This window comes from Nicotiana attenuata, unplaced genomic scaffold (genome assembly GCF_001879085.1).
Source record: "Nicotiana attenuata strain UT unplaced genomic scaffold, NIATTr2, whole genome shotgun sequence".
NCBI lineage: Eukaryota > Viridiplantae > Streptophyta > Magnoliopsida > Solanales > Solanaceae > Nicotiana > Nicotiana attenuata.
The window spans coordinates 58,668-77,523 of NW_017671602.1; the positions used below are offsets into that span (position 1 = coordinate 58,668).

Consider the following 18,856-nt stretch of genomic DNA (forward strand, 5'->3'; position numbering starts at 1 on the left):
TAATTTGTTGTCTTATGCATGGCATTAAATATACAAACAAACAACACTTTGACAACACGCACATCATCTACAACTACTCAACTTTATTTCCACTTTGTCGTCTTATCCGTGGCATTTAATGAACGGACAAACAGTTTTTCTTCGTGCACTTCATGCAGAATTATGTAATAAGACCCTAAATGTTAACCCTGATCTGTTTCATTTCTATACCTTGATAAATAGGTACAATTCCTCAAATGGATAATAGTTACATTGCCCCATATTTATTTGTTCTCTTTATATCCTCTATTCTCTAGAACTATTCCATTTCTTCCCCAAGAAGCTAGGGCGATAGTGGCATTTCCAGCTGCCCTAATTGTTTAACATTATTATGCTAAGCTATTACCTTGACAAAATTCTTTGTCTCTCACCATTCTGTTATTCATGCATAATACGTGATATGTGCCTTTAACTTTTATTTTGAAAACTAGTAAGTCTTAGCTCGACTGCTCCACAACATAGGGTTATACTTATCCCTGTGGAGGATCAGATACTAATCCCCATTGTTTTCAAGAAATGGATCTTTTTTATTTCCTTTTTCTTTATGGATGTCAGTTGGGAAGGATGAATAACTAGAAGAAGAAAGATGTGCATTTTTTCCCCTCCGCTTTTTAAACATCTCAGTATGACTTTCTATCTCCAGTTAGCTTTTTGTGTTTTCCCTTTCCTTTGCCTTATCAAGAGAGAAGGAAAAGATAAGAAAAGAAAGAAAGGATTGCAGAAGGGGGTAGTAGTATTTGATTTGAGCATGAAAGGGAAATAGGAAAGTGAAGGGACTGAAACAAGTATAATACTAGTATTGATCCATAAATTTGTAGACAGATATATAGATAAATTAGATCATCACTAAAACTCTCTCTCTCCTCCGACTCTCTAACTCTATCTTTTTTGACTTTCTGACTCCCTCTTCAACAGTCTCTCACGCCAGTGACCTAGTCAAATGCCGGCGACCATTAGCTCCAGCAGGTAAGTCACTTTGCTTCTCTCTTCTCTTTCTCCCCGCTCGCCCCTCTCTATTCTTCTTCTTCTTTTCCTTTCCCTTTCTTTTCTATTCTTTCTGCTCGTCACCGACGAACACTCAGTGCCAGTGACAACCCTTCTCTCTTCTCTCTCTATCATTATCTCTCTCTCTCTCTCTCTCTCCCCCCCCCCCTCCCCATTTTCCCCAAGCCGTGTATGTGTGTGTTTGTGTGTTTGTCTACAGACGTGTGCAACAAATTAGGGTCAGGCGGCTATGAATTTTCGATAAAATTCAGTCGCGCCGACGTGAGTATCCACCCAGTAGGGTTCCATCAATACGACGGGATCCGTCTAATACAGTCAATTTTCCGGTGTGCCCGTTTCTTTCCGGCGACATTACATCCAGGGGTCTTTTTCTGGTAGCGGCGCTTTATATTTCCGGTCGACTTCTAGGCTCTATCCTTCTTTAATTCTTTTCTTTCGTGTCGTATTTGTACCTTTAGTTAGATTGTTTGCTCTAGCACTTACTTTCTTTACTGTATTCATATTAGCATCTTTGTTTTTTTTTAAAGTTTTTTGTTCTTAGTTTGTCTTTGTGTTTTTTCACAGTAGACTAGTTTCTTTCCCTAGTTTACCTTGTTGCATGTTGTCGTGGTACTAGCATAGTATCCCTTGACTTAGAGTGGCTGGGGTGTATGATGGTGGAGTAAGGTCATGTCCTCGGGTGGGGCAGGGGGCTGGGGTTAAGGGCGGTAAGGGGGACACTAGGTTGAGAATTGGATCTTGAAATATTGGTCCGTAGATGGGGAAGTCTATAGAACTAGGGAGGATCCTCCAAAAGAGGAAGATCAATATAGCGTGTGTCCAGAAGACTAGATGGGTGGGTAATAACGCGCGAGATGTCAACGGGTATAAACTTTGGTATTCGGGACGTTCTAGGGGCAAAAACGGGGTAGGAATTTTAGTAGATAAAGATCTTAGGGAGCTGGTGGTAGATGTTAACAGGGTGAATGATAGGTTGATGGTTATTAAATTAGTGGTTGGTGGGCTTACTTTAAGCGTGATTAGCACATACACGCTGCAAGCAGGCTTGGACGAGGAGGTCAAAAGGCTTTTTTGGCAGGATTTGGATGAGGTGGTGCGCGGTATTCTGCACACCGAAAAGCTTTTCATAGGATGTGATTTTAATGGCCATATAGGAAAGACGGCTTGGGGGGGTATGACGATGTGCACGGCGGGTTCGACTTTGGAGTTAGGAACGAGGGTGGTGATTCGCTGCTGGATTTTGCTAAAGCTTTTGATCTAATGGTAGTTACCTCGTATTTTCAGAAGAAGGAGGACCACTTGGTCACGTTCCGGAGTATGGTGGCCAAGACCCAGATTGATTATCTTCTCTACAGGAAGAGGGATAGAGGTCTATGCACGGATCGCAAGGTTTTACCGGGTGAGTGGCTTTAGACACAACACAGGCTCTTGGTAATGGACTTGGATATTAAGAAAGTGATTCAAGAAGAGAGCAGTGAATGGTAAACCCAAGATCAAGTGGGGATCCTTGACTAAGTACGAAGCTCGAGAATTGGGGGAGAAGTTGTTGGTTATGGGAGCTTAGAGGAATAGTGTAGATGCGAGTAGTATGTGGACCACGACAGTAGGCTATAGGGAAGCTGCTAGGGAGGTGCTAGGGGTCACGAAGAGCTACTCTAGAGGTCACAAAGGGGACTGGTGGTGGAATGTAGAGGTTCAAGGTAAAGTGGAAGCCAAGAAAGCGGCGTTTATGAAGCTAATGGAGAGCGTCAACAAGGAGGAGAAGAGGACGAACATGGAGCACAAAGAGGCGAAGTTAGCGGTCATGGCAGATAAAACTGTAGCCTTTGAGCACTTGTATGAGGAACTTGGGGGCTGAGGAGGTGATAAGAAATTGTTCAGTTATCCAAGGTGAGGGAGAAGAAGGCTCGAGACCTGGACCGAGAGAGGTGCATCAAAGACGAGGAAGGCAAGGTGTTGGTGGAAAAAGGCGTGTATTAGGCGCAGGTAGCAGACATACTTCCATAAACTCCTGAACAAGGATGGGGACAGGAGCATTGTGATCGGGGAGTTGGAGAACTCAGAAAGCCAGCGAGATTTTAGGTTTTGTAGGCGTATTAAGATTGGGGAAGTTGAGGAGGCTATGCAGAAGATGAGTAAGGGTAGGGCGACCAGACCAGACGAGATTCCGGTAGAATTTTGGAAGGACGCAGGCCGAGCAGGCTTGAAGTGACTTACTGGATTGCTAAATGTCATTTTTAGGACGAAGCCGATGTCGGAAGAATGGAGGTGGAGTGTGATGGTCCCATTGTACAAGAACAAGGGTGATATCCAGAATTGCACCAACTATAGGGGTATCAAGCTGCCGAGTCACACCATGAAAATTTGGGAGAGGGTAGTGGAGAGGAGGGTGAGAAGGAGTGTTTCTATTTCGGAGAATCAGTTCGGATGCATGCCGGGGAGGTCGACTATAGAAGCCATCCATCTTGTGAAGAGGTTGATGGAGCAGTATAGGGAGAGGAAGAAGGACTTACATATGGTGTTCATTGACTTAGAAAAAGCCTACGACAAAGTCCCTAGGGAGGTTCTATGGAGATGTTTGGAGGTTAGCAGCGTTCCAGTAGCGTTCATTAGGGTGATTAAGAACATGTACGATGGAGCTAAGACTCGGGTGAGGACTGTGGGAGGGGATTCAGATTATTTTCCAGTGGTGATGGGATTGCATCAGGGATCAGCTCTTAACTCATTTTATTTGCCCTAGCGATGGATGTGCTGACGCGTAACATTTAGGGGGAAGTGTCATGGTGTATGTTGTTTGTAGATGATATAGTTTTTATTGACGAGACGCACGACGGGGTTAATGCTAAGTTGGAGGTATGGCGTCAAACTCTGGAGTCTAAAGGTTTCAAGTTGAGCAGGACAAAAACAGAATAGTTGGAGTGTAAGTTCAGTGTTGGGATGCATGAAGCTGAAGTGGACGTGAAGCTTGATACCCAAGTCATCCCCATGAGAGATAGTTTTAAATATCTTGGGTCTATTATACAGACTAACATGGAGTTTGATGAGGATGTCACATACCGTATAGGAGCGGGGTGGTTGAAATGGAGGCTTGCTTATGGTGTTTTGTGCGACAGGAATGTGCCATCTAGACTTAAGGGCAAGTTCTACAAAACGCTAGTTAGACCGGCCATGTTGTATGGAGCCGAGTGTTCGCTAGTCAAGAAATCTCAAGCCCAGAAGATGAAAGTAGCAGAAATGAGGATGTTGCGATGGATGTGTGGGCATACCAAAAAAGATAAGATTAGGAATGAATATATTAGGGACAAAGTGGGTGTGGTTCCTGTGGAAGAGAAGTTGAGGGCATCGAGGCTGAGATGGTTTGGTCATGTGAAAAGGAGAGACGTTGATGCCCCGGTTAAGAGGTGCGAGAGGTTGCCCGTAGCGAGTCAGAGGAGGGGTAGAGGGAGGTCTAAGAAGAACCGGGTGAGGTGATTAGGCAGGACATGGCTCTGCTCTAGCTTACCGAGGACATGACCCTCGATAGAAAGGTGTGGAGGTCGAAAATTAGGGTGGTGGGTTGATAGACAGTCTAGAGTTTTGCCTTGTCTTACTAGTAGTAGTAGTAGTAGTAGTAGTAGTAGTAGTGGTACTAGTCGGGCACCTTTTAATTCCTAGTCCGTTTTTTCTATACGGTATATCACTATTAGCAGTAGGATTGGCACTATTCTTGTAGTTTCATATCCCTGGATCTCTGTCATTATTCATTATATTATTTGCTTACATTGTCTTATCACATTGATGTTGCTATTGTTTCCCTATTGCTTCATTTTTTTTACGTTCTTGAGCCGAAGGTCTTTTGAAAATAGTCTCTCTACCTTCATAGGTAGGGGTAAGGTCTGCGTACACACTACTCTCCCCAGACCCCACTTGTGGGATTCCACTGGGTTGTTGTTGTTGGATTTTTAAGTATATTAATGCTTAAAAGAGGGTGAATGGGAATGGAGGAAAAATGAAATATTTGAGTTTAATTTGAGATTCCCTCCTTGATGAAGGGACATTGTCCCATATTGGAAGAGAAAGAGGTTTTTTATGGGTATATAAGCAATTGCTCTTCTTCTAGCTCTTAAAGAGTTGAGAAGAAGGCAAGCCTCGTGCCGTCGTCGTCGTCGCTCGCTCGGCTCGGCTTCGGCTTCGGATTTGGATTTGGATTTGGTCAAATGATCAATTCATTGATTAATTTTCTGGACCAAATTTATTTGTTAATAGTAAATATTAACAGAAATGTTATTAAATATCCGTTTTAATAACAAAATATTAATATTAAATCCAAGAATATTAATATTAAAATCCAACCGTTTCCATTTTTTCCTTTTCTGTTTTTGTAACTTGCAAAATTAACTACCCTCTTCAATTTTCCCTCTTTATTGTTGAGTAAATAGCCATTTATGTTATGGCATTTATGCTATGGCCGTTTTGCATAAACAACCATTCTGAAGAGTTGCACCTCTTCAGATTTCAGCCCAACATTGGCTGTAAGTACAAGTCCATTCTCTCAGAATTTCCATACGAATTTCTGAGGTCTTCTCCTTTCTTCTGCACTATTTTTTAACTTCAAAGAAAGCAAAAGTAAGTGTGATTTGCTACTGAACTTTGTGTTCGCTGAAACACTGGGGTTTGAAGTACCACTACACCAGTGTGTAATTCGTTCTATCCTGGGAGGAAATAATCCATAACCTTGGGTACTAGGAAGGGATTAAATTCCTTAAGGAAACACTGTGAATTCAGTGGGCTCGAATTGATTTTTGTATCGTGTGAATTTATGTTTATATGTTGTTTTATTTTCTCCAGAATTAGTTTACAAATACAGGTTTACTAACAAGCTTAAGGAATTTAATCTTTTATTTTCTGTATTTGTGTTATATTTATTTTTCTGGAGATTAAACCCTTTGTGGTTTTCTGCTCCATTGGAGATTAAAATCTCCGTGATTTTAACGTTTGTTTGTGTCATTCTTTTACAAAAATGACGAATGACAGCGGAAACCAAGCTGTTCCGATGGTAACTGCCAATGCCTCAACGATCCGAACAACACCGGCAGCATTGGCACCGGCGGAAAAACCCGAAAAATTTTCCGGGCTTGATTTCAAGCGCTGGCAGCAAAAGATGTTCTTCTACTTGACTACTTTAAGTTTGCAGAAGTTCATCAAGGAAGATGTTCCTGTGCTGCCCGATGAAACTTCAGAGACTGAACGCTTTCTCGTGATTGAGGCGTGGAAGCATGATGATTTTCTGTGCAAGAATTATATTCTTAGCGGACTGGAGGACACTTTTTATAACGTCTACAGTGGCGTGGAGACGTCAAAAGAACTGTGGATTGCGCTTGAAAAGAAATATAAAACTGAAGATGCCGAGTTGAAGAAATTCGTTGCCGCTAAATTTTTGGACTACAAAATGGTAGATAACAAGTCTGTTATTACCCAAGTCTAGGAATTGCAAGTGATTGTTCACGATCTCCTTGATGAAGGTATAAGTAGAATTAATACTAATGTTGGTTGTATTAATTTTATTATGTTTACTAACAGAATTTTCATTGAAGGTCTTGTCATCAATGAAGCATTCCAAGTAGCAGCGATGATTGAGAAGTTGCCTCCGTTGTGGAAGGACTTCAAAAATTATTTGAAACACAAACGCAAGGAGATATCCCTTGAAGATCTCATTGTTCGATTGAGAATTGAAGAGGACAACAAAGCTGCTGAAAAGAGAGACCGTGGAAACTCAACAATAATGGGAGCAAACATTGTTGAGGATACTTCTCAAAATAAGAGAAAGAGGAAGCAGGCTTCTGGACCGAAAAGCAACCCAAGCAACAAGCGGTTCAACGGTAATTGCTACAACTGTGGGAAAGCTGGACACAAATCTACAGATTGTCGTGCTCCAAAGAAAGACAAGAAGAAGGGTCAAGCAAACATGGTTGAAAAGCACGAAGATGTTGATGACTTGTGTGCTATGCTTTCTGAATGCAACCTGGTGGGCAATCCAAGGGAGTGGTGGATTGATTCTGGAGCCACTCGCCATGTTTGTGCTGTTAGAGAAGCTTTTGCTACATATGCTCCTGTTGGACCCGAAGAGACGCTTTCTATGGGAAATGCTGCAACTGCCAAGATTGAAGGATGTGGGAAGATATTTTTGAAAATGACTTCCGACAAAGTGGTGACTTTGAACAACGTCCTTCATGTTCCCAAGATTAGGAAGAATTTAGTCTCTGCTGGCCTTCTTGTTAAGAATGGTTTTAAATGTGTCTTTGTATCCAATAAGGTTGTAATAAGTAAGAACGAAATATTTATAGGAAAAGGTTACCTCACTGAGGGCCTTTTCAAGCTGAATGTAATGGTTGTTGAGAATAATAATAAAATTTCAGCTTCGTCTTACTTACTTGAGTCAAATAATTATGGCATACACGTTTGGGTCATGTTAATTATAAAACCTTACGGAAAATGATTAATTTAGAAGTATTGCCTAAGTTTAAATGCGACAAATCAAAATGTCAAATATGTGTGGAATCTAAATATGTTAAACATCCTTATAAGTTAGTTGAAAGGAATTCAAATCCTTTAGACTTAATTCACACAGATATTTGCGATATGAAGTCAATACCATCTCGCGGTGGAAAGAAGTATTTCATAACTTTTATTGACGATAGTACTCGATATTGCTATATTTACTTACTTAATAGTAAAGATGAAGCAATATGACGCATTCAAGCATTACAAAAATAAAGTTGAAACGCAACTTAACAAGAAAATCAAAATGATAAGAAGTGATAGGGGTGGTGAATATGAATCTCCTTTTGAAGAAACATGTTTAGAATATGGAATAATTTATCAAACAACGGCCCCTTACACGCCCCAATCCAATGGGATTGCGGAAAGAAAGAATCGTTCATTAAAGGAGATGATTAACGCATTGTTGATAAGTTCTGGTTTGCCACAGAACTTGTGGGGGGAAGTCGTTCTTACGGCTAACCGAATACTAAATCGAGTACCCCATAGCAAAACACAATCCATTCCATATGAAAAATGGAAAGGGAGGAAGCCCAACTTGAATTATTTTAAAGTGTGGGGGTGTTTGGCAAAAGTGCAAGTTCCCAAACCCAAATGGGTAAAAATAGGACCGAAAACCATTGATTATATTTTCATAGGATATGCGACCAATAGTAAAGCATATCGATTCTGGTTCATAAATCAGAATATCCTGACATTCATAATATTACGATTATAGAATTAGATAATGGTGAGTTCTTTGAAAATATATATCCATATAAAAAGGAATGTGAGTCGATTGGTGAAGGATCTAAACGACCTCGGGAAGAAACAAAAGAAAGTACATTTAAATAGGAGGATCCAAGACATAATAAACGTCAAAGAACGTCTACTTCATTTCGACCAAATTTTGTGACTTTCTTATTGGAGAATGAGCCTCAAACATTTAAAGAAGCTATGTCTTCTTCGGAATCATTATTTTGGAAAGAGGCAGTCAATAGTGAAACAGAATCCATATTGAACAACCATACATGGGAATTGGTTGATCTTCCTCCTGGAAATAAACCGTTGGGTTCTAAATGGATATTTAAGAGGAAAATGAAAGATGATGGCACTATTGACAAATATAAGGCAAGACTTGTGGTCAAAGGGTATAGACAACGAGAAGGTCTTGACTATTTCGATACATACTCTCCAGTTACAAGAATTACGTCCATACGAACGCTAGTAGCGTTAGCTGCAGTTTATGGTCTTGAAATTCATCAAGTGGATGTTAAGACGGCCTTCTTAAATGGAGTGCTGGAGGAAGAAATCTACATGGAACAACCTGAAGGATTTGTGGTTCCAGGTAAAGAAAAGAAGGTATGTAGACTTGTTAAGTCCATTTACGGACTAAAACAAGCACCCAAACAATGGCATGCGAAATTTGACCAAACAATGTTGTCAAATGGTTTTAAAATAAATGAATGTGATAAATGTGTGTACATTAAAAATGTTCCAAACCACATAGTCATTGTTTGCTTATATGTGGATGATATACTGATAATGAGTAATGACATAGCCAACATAAATGCGACTAAGCGTATGCTAACTGGCAAGTTTGATATGAAAGATTTGGGAGTTGCTAATTTAATTCTGGAAATTAAGATCCATAAGACTTCTCAAGGTCTGGCATTGTCACAATCTCATTATATTAAGACAGTACTTGAAAAATTCAAGCACTTGCACTTTAAAGTTACAAAGACTCCAATTGATGTGAATCTTGCATTAGCAAAGAACAAAGACCAAAGCATATCACAATTGGATTATGCTCGTGTGTTGGGATGCTTAATGTACATCATGAATTGTACACGACCAGATATAGCTTGTGCTATAAGTAAATTGAGTCGATATACGAGCAATCCAGGTCAATCTCATTGGATGGCAATGAAACGAGTTTTGGGGTATTTAGTACAACCCAGGACTTTGCTTTGCACTACAGTAAATATCCTGCGATGATTGAGGACTGTGATGCAAATTGGATCACCGGTTCAGCTGATTCGAAGTCCACAAGTGGATATGTATTCACTGTTGGTGGAGGAGAGGTATCTTGGAAGTCGTCCAAACAAACTTGTATTGCCCGCTCTACAATGGAGGCTGAATTCATAGCCTTAGATAAAGCCGGTGAAGAAGCTGAATGGCTCAGGATTTTCTTGGAAGACATTCCATTTTGGCCCAAACCGTTGGCACCAATATGCATACATTGTGATAGTCAAGCGGCAATTAGAAGGACTGGGAGCGTTATGTATAACGGTAAATCTCGTCATATACGACGAAGACATAAAACCGTTTGGCAATTACTCTCTAGAGGAATTATCACGATTGACTATGTAAAGTCAAGTGATAATGTGTCGGATCTACTTACAAACGGCCTAACTAGAGAGGTAGTTGAGAAATCATCAAGGGGAATGGGACTATGGCCGAGAACAAGTCATAGTGGCGGTAACTCTACCTAGAAGACTGGAGATCCCAAGATCTAGGTTCAAGGAGATCAAACAAAGTCATTAATGACGGTTCAACATTGTCAACTAAACTTTTGGTCCATTCTCGTGATGAGACAATGTTCAGTACCAAGGATAAAGCATCAAGGCTTTTTAATGATTTCTAAATTTGATACGGGTATATCAAATAGTGTATCTACGGGATGACACGTTTAGGAATCACCTATGTAAGTGTGAAGTGTTAGCCGCTCAAGGAGAATTTTGCAAGGCCAGTTCTCTATGCACTTATGAAACCAGGCGGTGTTCATGGCTAAAACGAATACAACAATGAGAACCAAAGACGGTTAAGGGTTGGTTGTGTGACTTATTGTTGTCTAGGTATACACCAAAGTTCGACGGTTCAAAGATATCAAATCTACCGATTGATCGAGAATAACCGACATAAGTTCACTACGGAAAGTTCAAAGGGAAACCTACTTATCCAGATGCAATTAATCCTTGCTTGTGAATCACACAGTTTTTCATGCATATTTCTGTGATATAGCCATTCCCCATTCATGTGGGGGATTGTTGGGTTTTTAAGTATATTAATGCTTAAAAGAGGGTGAATGGGAAATAGAGGGAAAATGAAATATTTGAGTTTCATTTGAGATTCCCTCCTTGATGAAGGACATTGTCCCATATTGGAAGAGGAAGATGTTTTTTATGGGTATATAAGCAATTGTTCTTCTTCTAGCTCTTAAAGAGTTGAGAAGAAGGCAGGCCTCGTGTCGTCGTCGTCGTCGTTCACTCAGCTCGGCTTCGGCTTCGGCTTCGGATTTGGATTTGGATTTGGATTTGGTCAAATGATCGATTGATTGATTAATTTTCTGGACCAAATTTGTTTGTTAATAGTAAATATTAACATAAATGTTATTAAATATCCGTTTTAATAGCAAAATATTAATATTAAATCCAAAATATTAATATTAAAATCCAACCGTTTCCATTTTTTCGTTTTCTGTTTTTGTAACAGAAAATTAACTATCCTCTTCAATTTTTCCTCTTTATTGTTGAGTAAATAGCCATTTATGTTATGGCATTTATGCTATGGCCGTTTTGCATAAACAACCATTCTGAAGAGTTGCACCTCTTCAGATTTCAGCCCAACATTGGCTATAAATACAAGTCCATTTTCTCAGAATTTCCATACGAATTTCTGAGTTCTTCTCCTTTCTTCTGCATTATTTTTTAACTTCAAAGAAAGCAAAAGTAAGTGTGATTTGCTACCGAACTTTGTGTTCGCTGAAACACTAGGGTTTGAAGTACCACTACACCAGTGTGTAATTCGTTCTATCCTGAGAGGAAATAATCCATAACCTCGGGTACTAGAAGGGGATTAAATTCCTTAAGGAAACACTGTGAATTCAGTGGGCTCGAATTGATTTTTCTTTCGTGTAAATTTCAGTTTATATATTGTTTTATTTTCTTCAGAATTAGTTTGCAAATACAGGTTTACTAACAGTTGTTGTAGATCCTCAAAAGAGAGGGTGTAAAGGCGTAAAATGAGATTGTTCTATGTCTATCAAGGATTCAAGGGATACAATTTGTCAACTTCAGCATATGTTTAGCTTGAATTGGACTAAGTGAACAGTAGTGACATCACAAGTCTAAATATTCTTAGGCATAATATTCAAAGTTCCTTTGCTTTTCTAGCACATGACGCAAGATCGTTTTGATTACATATACAATTCATTAACCCAATCTTTAAGCCCTTTGCCCACATGCATGTCCTTCCAAAGAACAATGAATGCCTATTTTCCTCTCTATGTTGCTAGAGCCTAGAGAACATTGTTAATCATCATAATTTAGTGGATATAATTGCAGAGAGAAATGAGAAATAAATATAGAATTGTCTAGTCTTACACTTAACACTACAAAGACTTTATTGTGGCGACTAAGAAGTTGCAACAAAATTAAAAATTTCGCTACGAATTAGTTTCGCGGCAACGTCCCCAGAGTACCTGAGAATAATATTCACCCAAATTTTATCGTTGCAGGGAATAAAATTTAATACATATTTATGGTGACTTAATTTTTGTCGTCACTAATATATTACTTTCCATGACAACGGCTAAAATCGCTGGTAAAAACCATCACTTATTGGCTATGCGCATAGGCCGATCCAGAATTTAAATTCTGTGGGCTCAACTTTTAAGATTTTTAACATTGAACCCATTATATTTTTAAAGTTATGGGTTCAAATCTATTATTTTTGTAATTTTAATGAAATTTTACACATAAATTTCTACTCCGCGTCGAAAGTTATGGATTCAATTAAACCCATAACAACCACACTGTATCCGCCTCTGGCTATGCGGCGACATTTTGGGTTGCCAAGAAAGCGTCTAAATTTTTTGATGACTCAATCAAAAGTCACGCCATAGAAAAAAAAATGTCTAATGCGCATAGTATTCTGTATTTACGCATGGGTGGGGGAAGGACCGCACATTAAGGGATGTGATGTAGACAGTTTATCCTAAGTCGTTTTCAAGGTTCGAACACGTAATATACGTCATACGAAAACAACTTTACCGTTACTTCGAGAATCCCCCAGAAAACCTTATTTCTTGTAACGTTTATTGTTGCTTGGTTATGTTACAGAAAAATTATCATAAAACACAAAGTACTGTGTGTGTTTATTTGCCGTGAGGGACGGCATGCAAATCTTATAATGATTGGATTGTGTTGCTACTGAAGAATCAAATCTCATTACAATCCAAAAACTCAATTATAAAATGTTTAAATGCCCATTAATGACAGTGACAAGAGCTGAGCATCAGATGATGGATGGATCAATTCTCTATTTCCACCAACATACCAAATCTTTTAACAATTTATAAAATTGAATTGTCACCATACACAAAATCTATGAGGAATCTTAACATATATCTTCTTTTAAAAATTTGGTTTCTTTTCTTATGTAGTCTAACAAACTAGCTAGCTTAGAAACCCTACAAAACTATTCTATCCTTGTATCTCTTCAAAACCACTTCATTATTTCTCTATGTATATGATCAACCTTCCGAACCAATTACATGATCATCATCTAGTAAGTTATTATCTCACAAACTAATTAATTAGATACGAGCCCCTATATGATCATCCTCCTGAGACAATTATATGATCATCAACTTGTAAGTTATTATCTCACGAACTAGTTAATTAGATACGAGCCCCTATATAATTATTCTCCCGATCCAATTACATGATCATCATCTAATAAGTTATTATCTCACGAACTAGTTAATTCTTATACAAGTCCCTATATATATGATCATCCTCCCGAGCCAATTATATGATCATCATCTTATAGGCTATTATCTTACTAACTAGTGAATTAGATACGAGCCACTATATGATCATCCTCCCGATCCAATTACATGTTGTAAGATATTATCTCACAAATTAGTTAATTAGAAACAAGTCCCTATATGATCTTCCTCCCGATCCAATTACTTGATCATCATCTTGTAAGCTATTATCTCACAAACTAGTTAATTAGATACGAGCCCCTTTTTCTTTTGCTTTACAGCTTACTTGATTTTAGCAGCCGTCGCCAACTGTTGTTCCTCTCAAGGCAGGTTTTTTTTACTGAGAATTGAATTCATTGGTGGACTAATATATGCAAAAAGATATGGCGAAAATAGCTAGACAAGTGACACTTCCATGAAAATGAAGTATGAATAGAGCTAAATATAGACATGTCGTAATGTAAAGCACAAAGAAGAAAACGGCTTTACGTAAGAAATCGAAATGAATTCGGAAAGGAAAATGTTTATATATATATATATATATATATATATATATATATATATATATATATAGAGAGAGAGAGAGAGAGAAATAGAGAATTCCCACATGGAGGTTATGGGAGTTCTTCGCATTAAAAGAAAAGGTTGACATGGAAGAAATGCTTGTAATATAGGGAGAGTCCATGTGTTGTTCACATGGTTTTGCTCAAGGAGAGACGTTTTGTATCATTGTCTAGGCTTGAGAAATTTGACTATGAAAAATACAACATTAATCTGTCATTATCTACCTTCATTATTGTCCCTTGATTCTAGATTTTTCGATATTCTTGTTCTCTAGCTTCTCCACTTTTAGTAGTACAACTTATTTTATTTTATTATATGACATAAACGTGAAAAGTTGATATATTGAACATTTATGTTGTTTGCTACAAATTCTAAAGTGAACTCTTCACTTCAGAAGTATGAACAAGAACCAAAGAATGTGTAGTGTTATTAACTCTAATGCTCTATTATTCTACACACGCAATATGTAAAATTATGTATAGTCAGTGTATAATCTATTTATACAAGCAAAAAAAAAGTAAATATTGAATTTGGCTGGCTATTTATGTAAAAATCCCGTTGAGAAATGCTGTTTGTATTCCGACAGATCTTTATCTGTCAAAAAATGGGTAAATTTAGTATCCCTACGTTTCCCTAAGAATATATATATAAAAAAATGAATCTATGTTCTTAAACTAAATGTGTGCACAATATATCAGAAATACCCTTTTAAATATTCTTGTGTTCTTAAATTACATAAGTGGGAAAAAGGGAAGGTTGGTACTAAAACTTACTAAATCGTGTAGAAAAGCAATATTATTTTTTGGAACAAAATAAAAAGAAAAATAAAACACTTAAATTGAACTAGAGAAATAAGTAATTACATTAAGGGGAACCCTCGATTGGTCATTCTAAATATGTCTGTTGATTCTTGTTTTGACTTGATTGATTTTTGTTATTCAAAAAATGGAGCTCCTTTCCCAAAATCTAGAGTTTGTTACTCGGTGTTTCATTCCGTTTGGGTGCAAGCTAATTTCGTAGAAGTCCACAATTGAGACAAAATAAAGATCTTTATAAAGGTTATCAAAGTTGAGAACTAATGGAAAGATAATTGAGCTGAAGCTCAACTGCCATGGATGGGGACCATGAAGTTCAGAGAAGAAGAAGAAGCAGCTTCGATAGAATTTCAGATTGGGGAAACATTTTTCATTAGCTAGAAATCAGAAAATTAAAGTGTCTATATACAAGACACTATATTTGTACAGTTGTCATCTCCACTAACCGCCTAAACTACCAATCACTAACACCCTGACATCAACTAACATCCTAACTAACTAATTGCAATAATAGCCATAGCCAATTCTAACAATTAACAAATCTGGCTACTAGTTAAATAATTACAATGCAACTCTAATCTTAACACACATCCCCTCTCAAGTTGGAAGGGAGGTACTCACTGCCAACTTGTGAAGCAATGAAGAATGCTTAATGCCTGTCAAGGACTTAGTAAGTATGTCTGCCAGTTGTTCGTCTGTGTGGACGTAATGCAGAGAAATCAAACCTTCAATGAGCTTATCCCTAACAAAATGGCAATCTACCTCTATATGTTTTGTTTGTTCATGAAACACTGGATTCCTCGCAATGTGCAAAGCTGCTTGGTTATCACAGTAGATTGGAATGGGAAGAGTTAGAGGCATGGTCAGCTCCTCCAAAAGTTTGGATAACCAAACAAGTTCTGCAACTACCTTCCCCGCAGACCTGTATTCTGCCTCTACAGAACTCAAAGATATAGTGGATTGCGTCTTTGATTTCTAACTGATTGGACTGTCCCCAAGCAATACAATATAACCACTGACTGACTTCTGGTCTCAGGACAAGCTGCCCAATCTGAGTCGCAAAATGCTCTCAATCTATAATCTGTACTATTTGATAGGAGAATTCTCATACCTGGATCACCTTTCAAGTACTTGAGTACATGCATAGCAGCTTTGAGATGAGAATCTCGAGGACTCTGCATGTATTGACTGAGATGTTGAACACTATAAGCAATAATCAAGTCGTGTGTTGGTGAGGAAGTTCAAGCTTCCCCACTAATTTCCTGTATTGAGTGGGATCTGTGAGCATAATCCCCTCAGTTGCCTTTAATTTTATTGAAGGATCAAGTGGAGAGGACATTGGAGTACAATGTGAACATTCAAACTCCTTTATCAAATCCCTTGTAAACTTTCTTTGTGTGATTATTATACCATCATGTTTGTACAGTATCTCCAAGCCCAGGAAGTAATGTAGTCTCCCCAGGTCCTATATCTTAAAAGTCCCATGTAGAGAAGTCTTCAATGCCTTAATTTCCTCCAAATTTTTCCCTCTCAAGAGAACATCATCTACATAAACTGCTACAAAGATCACTGAGTTGTCTATCCTTTTGTAAAACAAAGAATAATCTAGCATGGAGTGCACATATCCTTTGGAGCATAAGGCCTCAGTTAACTTGGCATACCACTGCATACTTGCCTGCTTCAAGCCATACAAAGATTTATTCATCTTGCATACCAATTTCAATTTTCCTACTGATAGCCCTGGTGGCACTTGCATATATACTTCTTCATTTATGTCTCCATGTAGGAAAGCATTATCTATATTAAGCTGAAAAATCTCCCAGTTCTTCTTTGTTGCTATGCTAATCAATGCTCTGACAGTAGTCATCTTCACAACTGGTGAGAAAGTCTCAGTATAGTCTATTCCTGCCTGCTGAGTATAGTCTTTAACAACTAGCCTAGCTTTAAATCTTTCAACACTCCCATCTGCCTTATGCTTAATTTTGTATACCCACTTACTACCTATTGCCTTCTTCCCTGCAGGTAATGGAACAAGATTCCAGGTATGATTAGAGCAAAGTGCATCAAATTCCTATTTCATGGCTTGTTGCCAAGCAGGTATGGTTGCTGCCTCCTCATATGACTCGGGTTCACAATCACTAGAAAGGTTTTCAATTAAATGCTGACTATCATTGCTCAGTGCATTAAGGGATATAGGCTGTAAATGGGGAACATGTTAGTGAAAAGAAAAAGAGGGTGAACTGTTAGCATCATCTGCAACTTACTTCTCACCATTAGTACTAAGAGTGGGTGCATTGCAAATGTAATCCTTCAAATAACCAGGAGTTTAAGTGTTCTTTGAGGTCTATTATGAGTTAAAGTTATAGTCTGCTTAGAATGTGTAGAGTTTGGTGAATCATTTCGAAGGGATAGTTCCTGGTTCTGTGAGTGGAAATAAGGTTCAGGTGATGTGTTGGAGGTTCTATCTGAGTTGGAGGAGCTTTGGCAGTCTGGTTGAGATGGTGGAACAGGTTCATAGATGTTATCATTAGTGTTATTGCCAAATGAAAGTTCAGGTGACATTAATTGTTGATGTGAATCATCACCATTACTATTAGCAGTAGGATTGACAGTATCAACATGACTCATGCTAGGCCCTATATGAGTAAAAGGAAGAGATAGATGCTCACATTTAGATGCCAGATCAGTGTGCTTTCCTGGCAATGCAAACATCTCTTGAAACATATATTTTCCTTGTGGTTAGGCTGAGAACTTTGTATCTTTTTTATCCAAAAGGGTATCCTACAAAAATATGGGGTGTTAATCTTGGCTCAAATCTATCTTTGTGAGGTTTCAGGTTTGTAGGTAAACATAGACAACCAAGACTCCTAAGATGTGAGTAATTTGGTTTCTTTTTTATATAGAATTTCAAAAGGACATTTCCCTTTAAGGGGTGTAGATGGCAATCTATTGATCAGATAGGTAGAGGTTAGGATGCACTCCCCCCAATACCTTATGGCCAGTTTGGACTGATATAATAGTGCTCTTGCAGTCTCTAGTAGATATTTGTGTTTTTTTTCAACTATGCCATTTTGTTGTGGAGTGTATGGACAAGTTTTCTGGTGTGTGATCCCCTTGGCTTGAAAGAACATGGTTGTTTCAGTGTTCACAAACTCTAGCCCATTGTCAGTTCTGATGGTCTTTATTGAGGTACTGAACTGGTTTTGGACCATGGCAAAGAAAGCCTTTATAACATGTAGAGCATTGCTTTTGCTAGTTAGAAGATGTGTCCAAGTACATCTACTATAGTCATCAACTAGGGTAATAAAGTATTTTTGATTGTCATGAGTTGGTGCATGATAAGGACTCCACATATCCACATGTAAGATCTCAAATATCTTGGTTGTGGAAGTAGTTCTCTCTAGGAAAGGAGACCTGGCTTGTCTTGCCATAGGGCATATGGAACATAGAAAAGGTTGTTTATTGACAAAGGTTATTGGTATGGAATTGATACCCTTCATCTTGATAAAAGGCACATGGCCCAGCCTATTATGCCACAAGAGATCCACAAGACTTTCACTAGAGGTATATGCATTGCACACTGAGTTTGTTCTGTTAGAAGAACTTTTATTGGAATTCAAAAGGACTTGTACACTTTTATTGTTACAAACATTAGAAGAAATGGATGCACTAGGTGCTGAATTACAAGGGTGGTCTTGACAGTGTACATTATTGATACTGTGACTACCTGAGATGGGTGCACTAGGTGCAGAATTGTGTGTGAGTGATGTAGTGGAGACTTTATTCACAATAGAAGAATTGTTCTTTCCTGAACTTGAATGGTGAAGGTAGAGACTGCCTTTAGCTTTACCAACCTCCAGAGGCCTTCTCAGTGAAAGGCCCTGTAGAAGAATACATGAGAATTTTAGTGAATATGATGATGCAGTCAAGTTGGACTGTCAATGAGTGAACAGAATTTAGATTGAATTTGAAACTGGGCACATATAGGACTCTTTTTAGAGTGAATTGAGGACTGAGAATGACATCTCCAATTATTGTCACATTTACTATATATCCATTTGGCAAAGAGACTAAAAAAGGGTAAAGTAGAGTTTTGATATTACTTAATGAGGCTTTGTTATAAGTCATGTGGTTAGTGGCTCCT

General features: G+C 38.3%; 1 protein-coding gene across 1 annotated transcript; it reads left to right on the top strand.

Annotated features, from left to right (window-relative positions):
* Positions 1-1,801: 1,801 nt before the first annotated feature.
* On the top strand, positions 1,802-2,457 carry LOC109209226. Its single transcript, XM_019372455.1, has 2 exons — positions 1,802-2,216; positions 2,312-2,457. The coding sequence occupies exons 1-2, from the start codon at positions 1,802-1,804 to the stop codon at positions 2,455-2,457; spliced, it is 561 nt and encodes a 186-aa protein (XP_019228000.1).
* Positions 2,458-18,856: the final 16,399 nt, after the last annotated feature.

Bases quoted from the DNA above. Each gene is read 5' to 3' on its own strand.
- LOC109209226 (XM_019372455.1), top strand. From the start codon at position 1,802: ATGGGGAAGTCTATAGAACTAGGGAGGATCCTCCAAAAGAGGAAGATC. The intron at 2,217-2,311 runs GTATGACGATGT...ATCTAATGGTAG, and splicing joins AGGAAAGACGGCTTGGGGGG to TTACCTCGTATTTTCAGAAG.